Source organism: Oncorhynchus mykiss, chromosome 7, assembly GCF_057628025.1.
Source record: "Oncorhynchus mykiss isolate SJ-2025 chromosome 7, ASM5762802v1, whole genome shotgun sequence".
NCBI classification, from domain to species: Eukaryota; Metazoa; Chordata; class Actinopteri; order Salmoniformes; family Salmonidae; genus Oncorhynchus; species Oncorhynchus mykiss.
This window is the reverse complement of record NC_143028.1, coordinates 30,333-45,000: the sequence shown is the minus strand read 5'-3', so window position 1 is coordinate 45,000 and position 14,668 is coordinate 30,333. Positions and strand designations below refer to the sequence as shown.

Sequence of the window (14,668 nt, the reverse complement as noted above, 5' to 3'; positions counted from 1 at the left end):
TGGAGAGAGAGGGGAAGAGGTAGGAAGGGTTGGAGGGTAAGGGGAAGAGGGGAAGGGTTGGAGAGAGAGGGAAGAGGTAGGAAGGGTTGGAGGGTAAGGGGAAGAGGTAGGAAGGGTTGGAGGGTAAGGGGAAGAGGTAGGAAGGGTTGGAGAGAGAGGGAAGAGGTAGGAAGGGTTGGAGAGAGGGGAAGAGGTAGGAAGGGGTGGAAGGTAAGGGGAAGAGGGGAAGGGTTGGAGAGAGAGGGGAAGAGGTAGGAAGGGTTGGAGGGTAAGGGAAGAGGTAGGAATGGTTGGAGGGTAAGGGGAAGAGGTAGGAAGGGTTGGAGGGTACGGGGAAGAGGTAGGAAGGGTTGGAGGGTAAGGGGAAGAGGTAGGAAGGGTTGGAGGGTAAGGGGAAGAGGTAGGAAGGGTTTGAGGGTAAGGGGAGAGGTAGGAAGGGTTGGAGGGTAAGGGGAAGAGGTAGGAATGGTTGGAGGGTGAGGGGAAGGGTTGGAGGGTAAGGGGAAGGGTTGAAGGGTAAGGGGAAGGGATGGAGGGGAAGGGGAAGAGGGGAAGGGTTGGAGGGGAAGGGGAAGAGGTAGAAGGGTTGGAGGGGAAGGGGAAGGGAAGAGGTAGGAAGGATTGGAGGGGAAGGGGATGGGGAAGAGGTGGAAGGGTTGGAGGGTAAGGGTAAGGGTTGGAGGGGGAAGGGGAAGGGTTGGAGGGTAAGGGGAAGAGGGGAAGGGTTGGAGGGTAAGGGAAGAGGTAGGAAGGGTTGGAGGGTAAGGGGAAGAGGTAGGAAGGGTTGGAGGGGATGGGGAAGAGGTAGGGAGGGTTGGAGGGTAATGGGAAGAGGTAGGAAGGGCTTGGAGGGTAAGGGGAAGAGGTCGGAAGGGTTGGAGGGTAAGGGGAAGAGGTAGGAAGGGTTGGAGGGTAAGGGGAAGAGGTAGGAAGGGTTGGAGGGGAAGGGGAAGAGGTAGGAAGGGTTGGAGGGGAAGGGGAAGAGGTAGGAAGGGTTGGAGGGGAAGGGAAGAGGTAGGAGGGTTGGAGGGTAAGGGGAAGGTTGGAGGTTAGGAAGGATTGGAGGGTAAGGGGAAGAGGTAGGAAGGGTTGGAGGGAGAGGGGAAGAGGTAGGAAGGGTTGGAGGGTAAGGGGAAGGGTTGGAGGGTAAGGGGGAGGGTTGGAGGGTAAGGGGAAGAGGTAGGAAGGGTTGGAGGGTAAGGGGAAGAGGTAGGAATGGTTGGAGGGTGAGGGGAAGGGTTGGAGGGTAAGGGGAAGGGTTGGAGGGTAAGGGGAAGGGTTGGAGGGTAAGGGGAAGAGGTAGGAAGGGTTGGAGGGGAAGGGGAAGAGGTAGGAAGGGTTGGAGGGAGAGGGGAAGGGGAAGATGTAGGAAGGGTTGTAGGGGAAGAGGTAGGAAGGGTTGGAGGGGAAGGGGAAAGGGAAGAGGTAGGAAGGGTTGGAGGGTAAGGGGAAGGGTTGGAGGGTAAGGGGAAGGGTTGGAGGGTAAGGGGAAGAGGTAGGAAGGGTTGGAGGGTAAGGGGAAGAGGTAGGAAGGGTTGGAGGGGAAGGGGAAGAGGTAGGAAGGGTTGGAGGGGAAGGGGAAGAGGTAGGAAGGGTTGGAGGGTAAGGGGAAGGGTTGGAGGGTAAGGGGAAGAGGTAGGAAGGGTTGGAGGGTAAGGGAAGAGGTAGGAAGGGTTGGAGGGAGAGGGGAAGAGGTAGGAAGGGTTGGAGGGTAAGGGGAAGGGTTGGAGGGTAAGGGGGAGGGTTGGAGGGTAAGGGGAAGAGGTAGGAAGGGTTGGAGGGTAAGGGGAAGAGGTAGGAATGGTTGGAGGGTGAGGGGAAGGGTTGGAGGGTAAGGGGAAGGGTTGGAGGGTAAGGGGAAGGGTTGGAGGGTAAGGGGAAGAGGTAGGAAGGGTTGGAGGGGAAGGGAAAGAGGTAGGAAGGGTTGGAGGGAGAGGGGAAGGGGAAGATGTAGGAAGGGTTGTAGGGGAAGGGGAAGGGGAAGAGGTAGGAAGGGTTGGAGGGGAAGGGGAAAGGGAAGAGGTAGGAAGGGTTGGAGGGTAAGGGGAAGGGTTGGAGGGTAAGGGGAAGGGTTGGAGGGTAAGGGGAAGAGGTAGGAAGGGTTGGAGGGTAAGGGGAAGAGGTAGGAAGGGTTGGAGGGGAAGGGGAAGAGGTAGGAAGGGTTGGAGGGGAAGGGGAAGAGGTAGGAAGGGTTGGAGGGTAAGGGGAAGAGGTAGGAAGGGTTGGAGGGTAAGGGGAAGGGTTGGAGGGTAAGGGGAAGAGGTAGGAAGGGTTGGAGGGTAAGTGGAAGAGGTAGGAAGGGTTGGAGGGAGAGGGGAAGAGGTAGGAAGGGTTGGAGGGGAAGGGGATGGGTTGGAGGGTAAGGGGAAGGGTTGGAGGGTAAGGGGAAGAGGTAGGAAGGGTTGAAGGGGAAGGGGAAGAGGTAGGAAGGGTTGGAGGGTAAGGGGAAGAGGTAGGAAGGGTTGGAGGGGAAGGGGAAGAGGTAGGAAGGGTTGGAGGGGAAGGGGAAGAGGTAGGAAAGGTTGGAGGGTAAGGGGAAGGGTTGGAGGGTAAGGGGAAGAGGTAGGAAGGGTTGGAGGGTAAGGGGAAGGGTTGGAGGGTAAGGGGAAGGGTTGGAGGGTAAGGGGAAGAGGTAGGAAGGGTTGGAGGGTAAGGGGAAGAGGTAGGAAGGGTTGGAGGGTAAGGGGAAGAGGTAGGAAGGGTTGGAGGGAGAGGGGAAGAGTTAGGAAGGGTTGGAGGGGAAGGGGACGGGTTGGAGGGTAAGGGGAAGGGTTGGAGGGTAAGGGGAAGAGGTAGGAAGGGTTGGAGGGACAGGTGAAGAGGTAGGAAGGGTTGGAGGGTAAGGGGAAGAGGTAGGAAGGGTTGGAGGGTAAGGGGAAGGGTTGGAGGGTAAGGGGAAGGGTTGGAGGGTAAGGGAAGAGGGGAAGGGTTGGAGGGTAAGGGGAAGAGGTAGGAAGGGTTGGAGGGTAAGGGGAAGAGGTAGGAAGGGTTGGAGGGTAAGGGGAAGAGGGGAAGGGTTGGAGGGGAAGGGGAAGAGGTAGGAAGGGTTGGAGGGTAAGGGGAAGAGGTAGGAAGGGTTGGAGGGTAAGGGGAAGAGGTAGGAATGGTTGGAGGGAGAGGGGAAGGGGAAGATGTAGGAAGGGTTGGAGGGTAAGGGGAATGGTTGGAGGGTAAGGGGAAGGGTTGAAGGGTAAGGGGAAGGGTTGGAGGGTAAGGGGAAGGTTTGGAGGGTAAGGGGAAGAGGAAGATGTAGGAAGGGTTGGAGGGGAAGGGGAAGGGGAAGGGTTGAAGGGTAAGGGGAAGGGTTGAAGGGTAAGGGGAAGGGTTGGAGGGTAAGGGGAAGGGTTGGAGGGTAAGGGGAAGGGGAAGAGGTAGGAAGGGTTGGAGGGAGAGGGGAAGGGGAAGATGTAGGAAGGGTTGGAGGGGAAGGGGAAGGGGAAGAGGTAGGAAGGGTTGGAGGGTAAGGGGAAGAGGTAGGAAGGGTTGGAGGGTAAGGGGAAGGGTTGGAGGGTAAGGGGAAGGGTTGAAGGGTAAGGGGAAGGGTTGGAGGGTAAGGGGAAGGGTTGGAGGGTAAGGGGAAGAGGTAGGAAGGGTTGGAGGGAGAGGGGAAGGGGAAGATGTAGGAAGGGTTGGAGGGGAAGGGGAAGGGGAAGAGGTAGGAAGGGTTGGAGGGAAGGGGAAAGGGAAGAGGTAGGAAGGGTTGGAGGGTAAGGCGAAGAGGTAGGAAGGGTTGGAGGGTAAGGGGAAGGGTTGGAGGGTAAGGGGAAGGGTTGAAGGGTAAGGGGAAGAGGGGAAGGGTTGAAGGGTAAGGGGAAGAGGGGAAGGGTTGGAGGGTAAGGGGAAGAGGGGAAGGGTTGAAGGGGAAGGGGAAGAGGTAGGAAGGGTTGGAGGGTAAGGGGAAGAGGTAGGAATGGTTGGAGGGGAAGGGGAAGAGGTAGGAAGGGTTGGAGGGTAAGGGGAAGAGGTAGGAAGGGTTGGAGGGGAAGGGGAAGAGGTAGGAAGGGTTGGAGGGGAAGGGGAAGAGGTAGGAAGGGTTGGAGGGGAAGGGGAAGAGGTAGGAAGGGTTGGATGGGAAGGGGAAGAGGTAGGAAGGGTTGGAGGGGAAGGGGAAGAGGTAGGAAGTGTTGGAGGGGAAGGGGAAGAGGTAGGAAGGGTTGGAGGGGAAGGGGAAGAGGTAGGAAGGGTTGGAGGGTAAGGGGAAGAGGTAGGAAGGGTTGAAGGGTGAGGGGAAGAGGTAGGAAGGGTTGGAGGGTAAGGGGAAGGGTTGGAGGGTAAGGGGAAGAGGTAGGAAGGGTTGGAGGGAGAGGGGAAGAGGTAGGAAGGGTTGGAGGGGAAGGGGATGGGTTGGAGGGTAAGGGGAAGGGTTGGAGGGTAAGGGGAAGAGGTAGGAAGGGTTGGAGGGAGAGGGGAAGAGGTAGGAAGGGTTGGAGGGTAAGGGGAAGAGGTAGGAAGGGTTGGAGGGTAAGGGGAAGAGGTAGGAAGGGTTGGAGGGAGAGGGGAAGAGGTAGGAAGGGTTGGAGGGAGAGGGGAAGAGGTAGGAAGGGTTGGAGGGTAAGGGGAAGAGGTAGGAAGGGTTGGAGGGAGAGGGGAAGAGGTAGGAAGGGTTGGAGGGTAAGGGGAAGGGTTGGAGGGTAAGGGGGAGGGTTGGAGGGTAAGGGGAAGAGGTAGGAAGGGTTGGAGGGTAAGGGGAAGAGGTAGGAAGGGTTGGAGGGTAAGGGGAAGAGGTAGGAAGGGTTGGAGGGTAAGGGGAAGAGGTAGGAAGGGTTGGAGTGGAAGGGGAAGGGTTGGAGGGTAAGGGGAAGGGTTGGAGGGTAAGGGGAAGAGGTAGGAAGGGTTGGAGGGTAAGGGGAAGGGTTGGAGGGTAAGGGGAAGGGTTGGAGGGTAAGGGGAAGAGGTAGGAAGGGTTGGAGGGTAAGGGGAAGAGGTAGGAAGGGTTGGAGGGTAAGGGGAAGAGGTAGGAAGGGTTGGAGGGTAAGGGGAAGAGGTAGGAAGGGTTGGAGGGTAAGGGGAAGAGGTAGGAAGGGTTGGAGGGTAAGGGGAAGAGGTAGGAAGGGTTGGAGGGTAAGGGGAAGGGTTGGAGGGTAAGGGGAAGAGGTAGGAAGGGTTGGAGGGTAAGGGGAAGAGGTAGGAAGAGTTGGAGGGGAAGGGTTGGAGGGTAAGGGGAAGGGTTGGAGGGAGAGGGGAAGAGGTAGGAAGGGTTGGAGGGAGAGGGGAAGAGGTAGGAAGGGTTGGAGAGAGAGGGGAAGGGGTAGGAAGTGAATTAGGACTGTCTGATACAGCAGTTGAAACAGGATGGACTCACAGTACAATGGTGTAAACAATGATTGTTGATGATTGCAAAGATGAATCAAAATCAATGACATTTTTCCACTATCCATGGTTCTGAATCTCTGCTATTTCCACATGTAACTAGGTAACCAAAATGTAATTCCTCCATCTGTCAGCTGACAATGATTTAGTTGTTGTTGTTGTCCTCCCAGTTGAAACACTGGAGCTTCCAGCTGTGTGGTGAAGGCCTGACCCCTGGGAGGATGGAGCCTCTGTCTGTAGCCTCCCCTGTGGGATCTCATTCCTCCATCATCCTCCCCTTCAGGAACCCTACTGAACACCCAGCCCTGCTGCACCTCAGACTCACAGGTCAAACACACACACTGAACACACACTGGACACACACTGAACACACACTGGACACACACTGGACACACACACTGGACACACACTGGACACACACACTGGACACACACACTGGACACACACTGGACACACACTGGACATACACACTGGACACACACTGGACACACACACTGGACACACACACTGGACACACACACTGGACACACACTGGACACACACACTGGACATACACACTGAACACACACTGGACATACACACTGGACACACACACTGGACACACACTGGACACACACTGGACATACACACTGGACACACACTGGACACACACACTGGACACACACACTGGACACACACTGGACACACACTGGACACACACACACATATACAGTATGCATGTACAGACATAGTCCTACCCCAGACACACAGGGAAACAGTCCTAGTAGAGACATGATGGTAGTAATGGTTCATTCTCCTATCAGACGAGGAGCCCGGTCAGAAGAGATCAAGCCAGTCCTTCATCTGTGACAGGAAAGTGTTCTGCATCCCCCTCAAACAGACACAAGGTCAGTTCTTACACATCTCTGTGTCAAGCCTTACTTGAAAGGCATAGTTCCTCTGTTCTCCATGGTGTTAGCCTGAGTTTCAGCCTACATGTTAGATACACTAGTAAAGCTTGTCCCTCCCGTCCTCCATGTTGGCTCCAGGTGTGCGTGTGTCTGCGGGGGCCAGTGTGGACATTCCTGTGGTGTTTGCCCCTGACTCCATGCAACTGCACCAGGCCTGGCTCCTGGTTCAGCTAGAGCCCCTCTTCAACCTCCCCCGCCTGGACTCACCACTCACCACGGCCCAGAGGGACAAGTCAGTACAGTGTGTGTGTGTGTGTGTGTGTGTGTGTGTGTGTGTGTGTGTATGTACACGTGTGTGTGTGTGTAATAGGTGTTTCTCTGTGTACAGGTGTGTGTGTGTGTGTGTGTGTGTGTGTGTGTGTGTGTGTGTGTGCACATGCGTGTGTGTGTGTACACGTGTGTGTGTGTGTGTGTGTGTGTGTGTGTGTGTGTGTGTGTGTGTGTGTGTACACATGTGTGTGTGTGTAATAGGTGTTTCTCTGTGTACAGGTGTGTGTGTGTGTGTGTGTGTGTGCACATGCGTGTGTGTGTGTGTGTGTACACGTGTGTGTGTGTGTGTGTGTGTGTGTACACATGTGTGTGTGTGTGTGTGTGTGTGTGTGTACACATGTGTGTGTAATAGGTGTTTCTCTGTGTACAGGTGTGTGTGTGTGTGTGTGTGTGTGCACATGCTGTGTGTGTGTGTGTGTACACATGTGTGTGTGTGTGTGTGTGTGTGTGTGTGTACACATGCGTGTGTGTGTAACAGGTGTTTCTCTGTGTACAGGTGTGTGGAGGTAGAGAAAGACCGGGTGCGTTTGGTCCGCTGGGTCTACCCCATCCATGGCATCCCAGAGGCCCCTCCTGAACCCTCTCATCCAGCGGTGATAGAATGTGAGGCTCGCGGTCGAGTGGAGGAGAGAGTGGAGGTGCTGTTGACGGGATGTGTTCCTGGCTCCTCCGTCAGCAACACAGACACAACTCTCATCAGGGCCCCCTCCTCCGTCAGCAACACAGACACAACTCTCATCAGGGCTCCCTCCTCCGTCAGCAACACAGACACAACTCTCATCAGGGCCCCCTCCTCCGTCAGCAACACAGACACAACTCTCATCAGGGCCCCCTCCTCCGTCAGCAACACAGACACAACTCTCATCAGGGCTCCCTCCTCCGTCAGCAACACAGACACAACTCTCATCAGGGCCCCCTCCTCCGTCAGCAACACAGACACAACTCTCATCAGGGCCCCCTCCTCCATCAGCAACACAGACACAACTCTCATCGGAGACCCCTCCTCCGCCAGCAACACAGACACACCTCTCATCAGGGCCCCCTCCTCCATCAGCAACACAGACACAACTCTCATCAGCGCCCCCTCCTCAGGTGAGATCACATCAACTTCACTGGAAGTTAGGTTTGAAGTGAGTGTGTGTTGCATGTCATTGTGTGTGTTGTCGTGTGTGGGTCTGTACCCTGAGAGTGTGTGGGTCTGTACCCTGAGAGTGTGTGGGTCTGTACCCTGAGAGTGTGTGGGCCTGTACCCTGAGAGTGTGTGTTGTCGTGTGTGGGCCTGTACCGTGAGAGTGTGTGGGCCTGTACCCTGAGAGTGTGTGATGTGATTATGTAGCTAATTGTAATGCATAATTTCTGTCTCAACAGAGCATATCCAAGGTCACTTAGTCAGCTGACAATGTTCACAGTGTTCGTTAGCATAAAATGCTAACTCTGGTTAAGTGAAGTCCACTTGTTCATAATCATCACAATAATCTCCTGACAACACACACATCATCATTCTCCTTGTAGGATGTGTCTAGTCTCCTGACAACACACACATCATCATTCTCCTTGTAGGATGTGTCTAGTCTCCTGACAACACACACATCATCATTCTCCTTGTAGGATGTGTCTAGTCTCCTGACAACACACACATCATCATTCTCCTTGTAGGATGTGTCTAGTCTCCTGACAACACACACATCATCATTCTCCTTGTAGGATGTGTCTAGTCTCCTGACAACACACACCTCATCATTCTCCTTGTAGGATGTGTCTAGTCTCCTGACAACACACACCTCATCATTCTCCTTGTAGGATGTGTCTAGTCTCCTGACAACACACACATCATCATTCTCCTTGTAGGATGTGTCTAGTCTCCTGACAACACACACATCATCATTCTCCTTGTAGGATGTGTCTAGTCTCCTGACAACACACACATCATCATTCTCCTTGTAGGATGTGTCTAGTCTCCTGACAACACACACATCATCATTCTCCTTGTAGGATGTGTCTAGTCTCCTGACAACACACACATCATCATTCTCCTTGTAGGATGTGTCTAGTCTCCTGACAACACACACATCATCATTCTCCTTGTAGGATGTGTCTAGTCTCCTGACAACACACACATCATCATTCTCCTTGTATGATGTGTCTAATCTCCTGACAACACACACATCATCATTCTCCTTGTAGGATGTGTCTAATCTTCTGACAACACACACATCATCATTCTCCTTGTAGGATGTGTCTAATCTCCTGACAACACACACATCATCATTCTCCTTGTAGGATGTGTCTAATCTCCTGACAACACACACATCATCATTCTCCTTGTAGGATGTGTCTAGTCTCCTGACAACACACACATCATCATTCTCCTTGTAGGATCTGTCTAGTCTCCTGACAACACACACATCATCATTCTCCTTGTAGGATGTGTCTAGTCTCCTGACAACACACACATCATCATTCTCCTTGTAGGATGTGTCTAGTCTCCTGACAACACACACATCATCATTCTCCTTGTAGGATCTGTCTAGTCTCCTGACAACACACACATCATAATTCTCCTTGTAGGATGTGTCTAGTCTCCTGACAACACACACATCATCATTCTCCTTGTAGGATGTGTCTAGTCTCCTGACAACACACACATCATCATTCTCCTTGTAGGATGTGTCTAATCTCCTGACAACACACACATCATCATTCTCCTTGTAGGATCTGTCTAGTCTCCTGACAACACACACCATATTGCTGTTTTGACAAAGTCAGGTTGGATAGTGTGTGTGTGTCAAATCAAATACAATTGTATTTGTCACATGCTTGGTAAACAACAGGTGTAGACTAACAATGATATCATTAAGCAATAAGGCCCGAGGGGGTGTGGTATGTGGCCAATAGACCACAGCTAAGGGCTGTTCTTAGGCACATCTCAACGCAGAGTGCCTGGATACAGCTCTTAGCCGTGGTATATTAGTTATATACCACAAACCCCCAAGGTGCCTTATTGATATTATAAACTGGTTACCAACGTAATTAGAGCAGTAAAAATACATGTTTTATCATCTCCGTGGTATACGGTCTGATATACCACGGCTGTCAGCCAACTTGGCTGTATACACAGAGTATCAGTACTGAGTCAATGATAACTTGGCTATATACAGAGTACCAGTACTGAGTCAATGATAACTTGGCTATATACAGAGAATCAGTACTGAGTCAATGATAACTTGGCTGTATACACAGAGTATCAGTACTGAGTCAATGATAACTTGGCTGTTTACACATAGTACCAGTACTGAGTCAATGATAACTTGGCTGTATACACAGAGTATCAGTACTGAGTCAATGATAACTTGGCTGTATACACAGAGTACCAGAACTGAGTCAGTGTGTGTGTGTCCATCCATGTGTTAGCAGCAGGCTTCAGGCTGGCTCTAGAAGACTTCCTATGTGAGGTGTGTTATAACAGTGATGCTGAGCGGTCCCAGCTGGAGGGCTGTGTAACCCTGTCTCTACTGAACTGTCACAGAGACCCCCACTCTGGCATCGTCTCTCTCACCATCAACCTCATCTTTACCCCTTACAAACCTCTCAGGTAACGGACATACATCACATAGACACACACACACACACACACAAACGTGCGCATATTACACACACACACAAACACACGCATATTACACACACAAACACACGCATATCACACACACACACACACTGGCTCTCAGCTCTGCACCTTCTAGAAATCCAGGTAGCAGACTAACATCTGATAAAGTGCATTACTTATAAATAATTACTCTTCAGAGACTGTATCTATTTGTGTTCCCCTCTCCCTCTCCTCCTCTACGTTCCTCCTCCCCCTCTCCCCTCCACTCCCCTATCCTCTTCCCCTCACCCTGTCCCCTCCTCTACCCTCTTCTCCCCTCCCCTCCTCTCTTCTCCCATCCCCACCTCTCCTCCTCTCCCTAGGTGTTCAGCTGTGCTGTCGGTTCAGTGTTTGACAGGTGGGCTCTGGAAGTTTCCCATCAGCCTCATCTCCACCGAGCCGCAGGTTGATGATGTCATCACCATTAACGCTGCAGGGCTACACAAGACCTCTGCTGTGGGCTTCAGACTGACCAGCCAGACCAGGTCAAGCTGTGTGTGTGTGTGTGTGTGTGTGTGTTGTGTGTGTGTGTGTGTGTGTGTGTGTGTGTGTGTGTGTGTGTGTGTGTGTGTGTGTGTGTGTGTGTGTGTGTGTGTTTGGGGTGGGGGGGTATCTATGTGTGTGTGTTTCCCTGACACTTACCCTGTCCATGTGTGTGTTCCTGAATGTCTATGTGGCAGGTACCCAGAGCCATTCACAGCAGGGTTCCTGCCAGGTGGAGGCAGTGAGTTCCAGGTGTGTCCCTCCTCAGGTGAGCTCCTCCCAGTGGGGTCAGCCGGTACCCTCCTCACCGTCTCCTTCACCCCCTCCATGTACAGCAAGAGACACCACGCTACGCTGCTGGTCCAGGTATGTCTGGCTAGTAACACACTACACTCCTTGCTAAAAAAGGTGCAATCTAGAAGCTAAAAGGGCTCTTCGACTGTTCCCATAGGAGAACCTCTGGAAGAACCCTTTTTGGTTCCAGGTAGAACCCTTTTGGGTTCCATGTAGAAATAGGATTCTTTCTAAATAAGGGTTCTTTCTATATAGAATCCAAAAGAGTTCTACCTGGAATCAAAAATGGTTCTACCTGGAACCAAAAAGGGTTCTCCTATGGGGAAAGCTGAAGAACCCTTTTGGAATCCTTTTTTCTAAGAGTGTAAGGATCAGGGCAACAGATACAGACACACACACCTCCCTGATTGACAGATGCTTGTCCCTCCCCCAGACAGCAGACACACACACCTCACTGGTTGACAGCTGCTTGTCTCTCCCCCAGACAGCAGGCACACACCTCACTGATTGACAGCTGCTTGTCTCTCCCCCAGACAGCAGACACACACACCTCACTGATTGACAGCTGCTTGTCTCTCCCCCAGACAGCAGACACACACACCTCAGTGGTTGACAGATGCTTGCCCCTCCCCCAGACAGCAGACACACACCTCACTGATTGACAGATGCTTGTCCCTCCCCCAGACAGCAGACATACACACACCTCACTGGTTGACAGCTGCTTGTCTCTCCTGCAGACAGCAGACACACACCTCACTGGTTGACAGCTGCTTGTCTCTCCTGCAGACAGCAGACACACACCTCACTGGTTGACAGCTGCTTGTCTCTCCTGCAGACACACACCTCACTGGCTGACAGCTGCTTGTCTCTCCTCCAGACAGCAGACATGCAGTGGACGTACGAGGTGAAAGGAACCACGCCTGCTTACACCCCACCCCACTCTGCCTCCTCCAATGGGAACACCTCTTCCAGGGAACTCCCTCCCACTGATGTCCGCCAGAGGAACTTTGTGTCCCGGAACCTTCATCTCCCAGCCATGGCCAACTCCTCCCCCATCAAACACAGAGCCTCCGCCTCGCAGATCAGATAGAGAGATCCTTCTCACACTACACCCCCACCCCATTCCTGTGTCATTGAAATGATCATACAGGAGGTTTGAATAATTAAAGTGCCTGTACTTCACCTCGTTGTCATAATTAGATTTCTGTTGACCTCTGACCATATGAACATTCTTTTATGCACTTGGCATGACTTTGGAGACGTTCTCAGTCTGTTCTCAAATGAGATGTGTGTGTTTGGAGACGTTCTCAGTCTGTTCTCAAATGAGATGTGTGTGTTCATATGCATGTGGGGGTGAAATCCCTCTTGTCATCCAGGCCAGTGAACCAGGGGTCTTTCTCTCACCCTGAATTCCAAGACGGATGATCTCCCCTCTGATTACTTATCATGTAGTCTTAACTGGATGAAATAACAGACTCTGGTTTAGAGACAGAGAGAGAGAGAGACATTATCTCATTTATTTAGGCAGCATTAATATTCACTTGTATCGATCATATCAGAGCGAAGGTTTGGATTAGGGAATAGATTGATCCTGGATCGAGATTAAAAGGTTTGGATTAGGGAACAGATTGATCCTGGATCGAGATTAGAAGGTTTGGATTATTACTGTCTCTGTCCATTATCACGTTGTACTGAACTCTACCTGAGACTGTCTCTGTCCATTATAATGTGGTACTGAACTCTACCTGAGACTGTCTCTGTCCATTATAATGTGGTACTGAACTCTACCTGAGACTGTCTCTGTCCATTATCACGTTGTACTGAACTCTACCTGAGACTGTCTCTGTCCATTATCACGTGGTACTGAACTCTACCTGAGACTGTCTCTGTCCATTATCACATTGTACTGAACTCTACCTGAGACTGTCTCTGTCCATTATCACGTGGTACTGAACTCTACCTGAGACTGTCTCTGTCCATTATCACGTAGTACTGAACTCTACCTGAGACTGTCTCTGTCCATTATCACGTAGTACTGAACTCTACCTGAGACTGTCCATTATCACGTGGTACTGAACTCTACCTGAGACTGTCTCTGTCCATTATCACGTGGTTCTGAACTCTACCTGAGACTGTCTCTGTCCATTATAATGTGGTACTGAACTCTACCTGAGACTGTCTCTGTCCATTATCACGTGGTTCTGAACTCTACCTGAGACTGTCTCTGTCCATTATCATGTGGTACTGAACTCTACCTGAGACTGTCTCTGTCCATTATCACATTGTACTGAACTCTACCTGAGACTGTCTCTGTCCATTATCATGTGGTACTGAACTCTACCTGAGACTGTCTCTGTCCATTATCACGTGGTACTGAACTCTACCTGAGACTGTCTCTGTCCATTATCACGTGGTACTGAACTCTACCTGAGACTGTCTCTGTCCATTATCACATTGTACTGAACTCTACATGAGACTGTCTCTGTCCATTATCATGTGGTACTGAACTCTACCTGAGACTGTCTCTGTCCATTATAATGTGGTACTGAACTCTACCTGAGACTGTCTCTGTCCATTATCACGTGGTACTGAACTCTACCTGAGACTGTCTCTGTCCATTATCACGTGGTACTGAACTCTACCTGAGACTGTCTCTGTCCATTATCACATTGTACTGAACTCTACATGAGACTGTCTCTGTCCATTATCATGTGGTACTGAACTCTACCTGAGACTGTCTCTGTCCATTATAATGTGGTACTGAACTCTACTTGAGACTGTCTCTGTCCATTATCATGTGGTACTGAACTCTACCTGAGACTGTCTCTGTCCATTATCACGTGGTACTGAACTCTACCTGAGACTGTCTCTGTCCATTATCTTGTGGTATTGAACTCTACCTGAGACTGTCTCTGTCCATTATCTTGTGGTATTGAACTCCACCTGAGCAGAGAAGGGCCTGCTGTTGAGATCACAAGAGTGGATGGTACCAGTGTATGGCTCTAGCTGACAGCTAGACAGGCTTCAGTTACAGACCTAGTTCAGCCTGCACTAAACCAGCAGGCTGAACAAGGATAGAGGGAGCTCAGAGTTCCGAGTGTGTATATCACCTGTGAGAGTGATTAGCCAATCACGGCCGGGCACACGCTCCCAACGAAGCAACTGTCTCGCTCTTTGATGTGAAATCTAATTAATGCTGCAAAGCCCCTCTCCTCGCAGTGAGTATCCCCTGCCGTACATGACAGGGGAGAGAGCAGGAGAGAGACAGAGACAGGGAGAGAGAAACAAGCAGCTCAACTTTAGAGATTTCATCCTTCTCAGTTGAGCTCTCTTCTGTCTCTCTGTCTCCATGCACTGATGACTTCTGAAACCTCTTTTCTCTTTATCATCATGGGTCCTGCCTCACTGAGAGATATCCCTGGCTGTGTTTCATAAGTGTGTGTGTGTGTGTGTGTTGACTTTTTTTGACGTTTTCATATCTTGTTTTCAGACCAGAATGTCCTGACAAGACAGGAAACAAATGTAAATTCTGGAAAGTCAGGACATTTTGCGTGTCCTGAAAAGTAACATTTTAATTTCAGGTTTAAGGGTTAGGTTTGGGGTTAAGGTTAGGGTTAGGGTTAGGAGTTAGGTTGCGCTGGGTTATGACAACCCATATTGTGTTTAGTGTTCTTAGTGCCGTGAGTTTTGTTCGCCAAAATAAAAGGCTCCTTTGTCC

The 14,668-nt window shown here is 51.4% G+C and overlaps 1 protein-coding gene across 1 annotated transcript in view; it reads left to right on the top strand.

The window, feature by feature from the left end:
- Window positions 1-12,132, top strand: part of LOC118965333 (cilia- and flagella-associated protein 47-like) — an 84,547-nt gene extending 72,415 nt beyond the window's left edge. The window contains exons 52-59 of the mRNA XM_090242181.1: window positions 5,481-5,637; window positions 6,114-6,197; window positions 6,339-6,492; window positions 7,027-7,622; window positions 9,945-10,122; window positions 10,497-10,658; window positions 10,854-11,022; window positions 11,828-12,132. Of these exons, the coding sequence (XP_090098307.1) occupies window positions 5,481-5,637; window positions 6,114-6,197; window positions 6,339-6,492; window positions 7,027-7,622; window positions 9,945-10,122; window positions 10,497-10,658; window positions 10,854-11,022; window positions 11,828-12,040 (1,713 nt within the window). The 3' untranslated portion in view covers window positions 12,041-12,132. The remainder of the gene's footprint in view (window positions 1-5,480; window positions 5,638-6,113; window positions 6,198-6,338; window positions 6,493-7,026; window positions 7,623-9,944; window positions 10,123-10,496; window positions 10,659-10,853; window positions 11,023-11,827) is intronic.
- The last annotated feature ends 2,536 nt before the right edge of the window (window positions 12,133-14,668 follow it).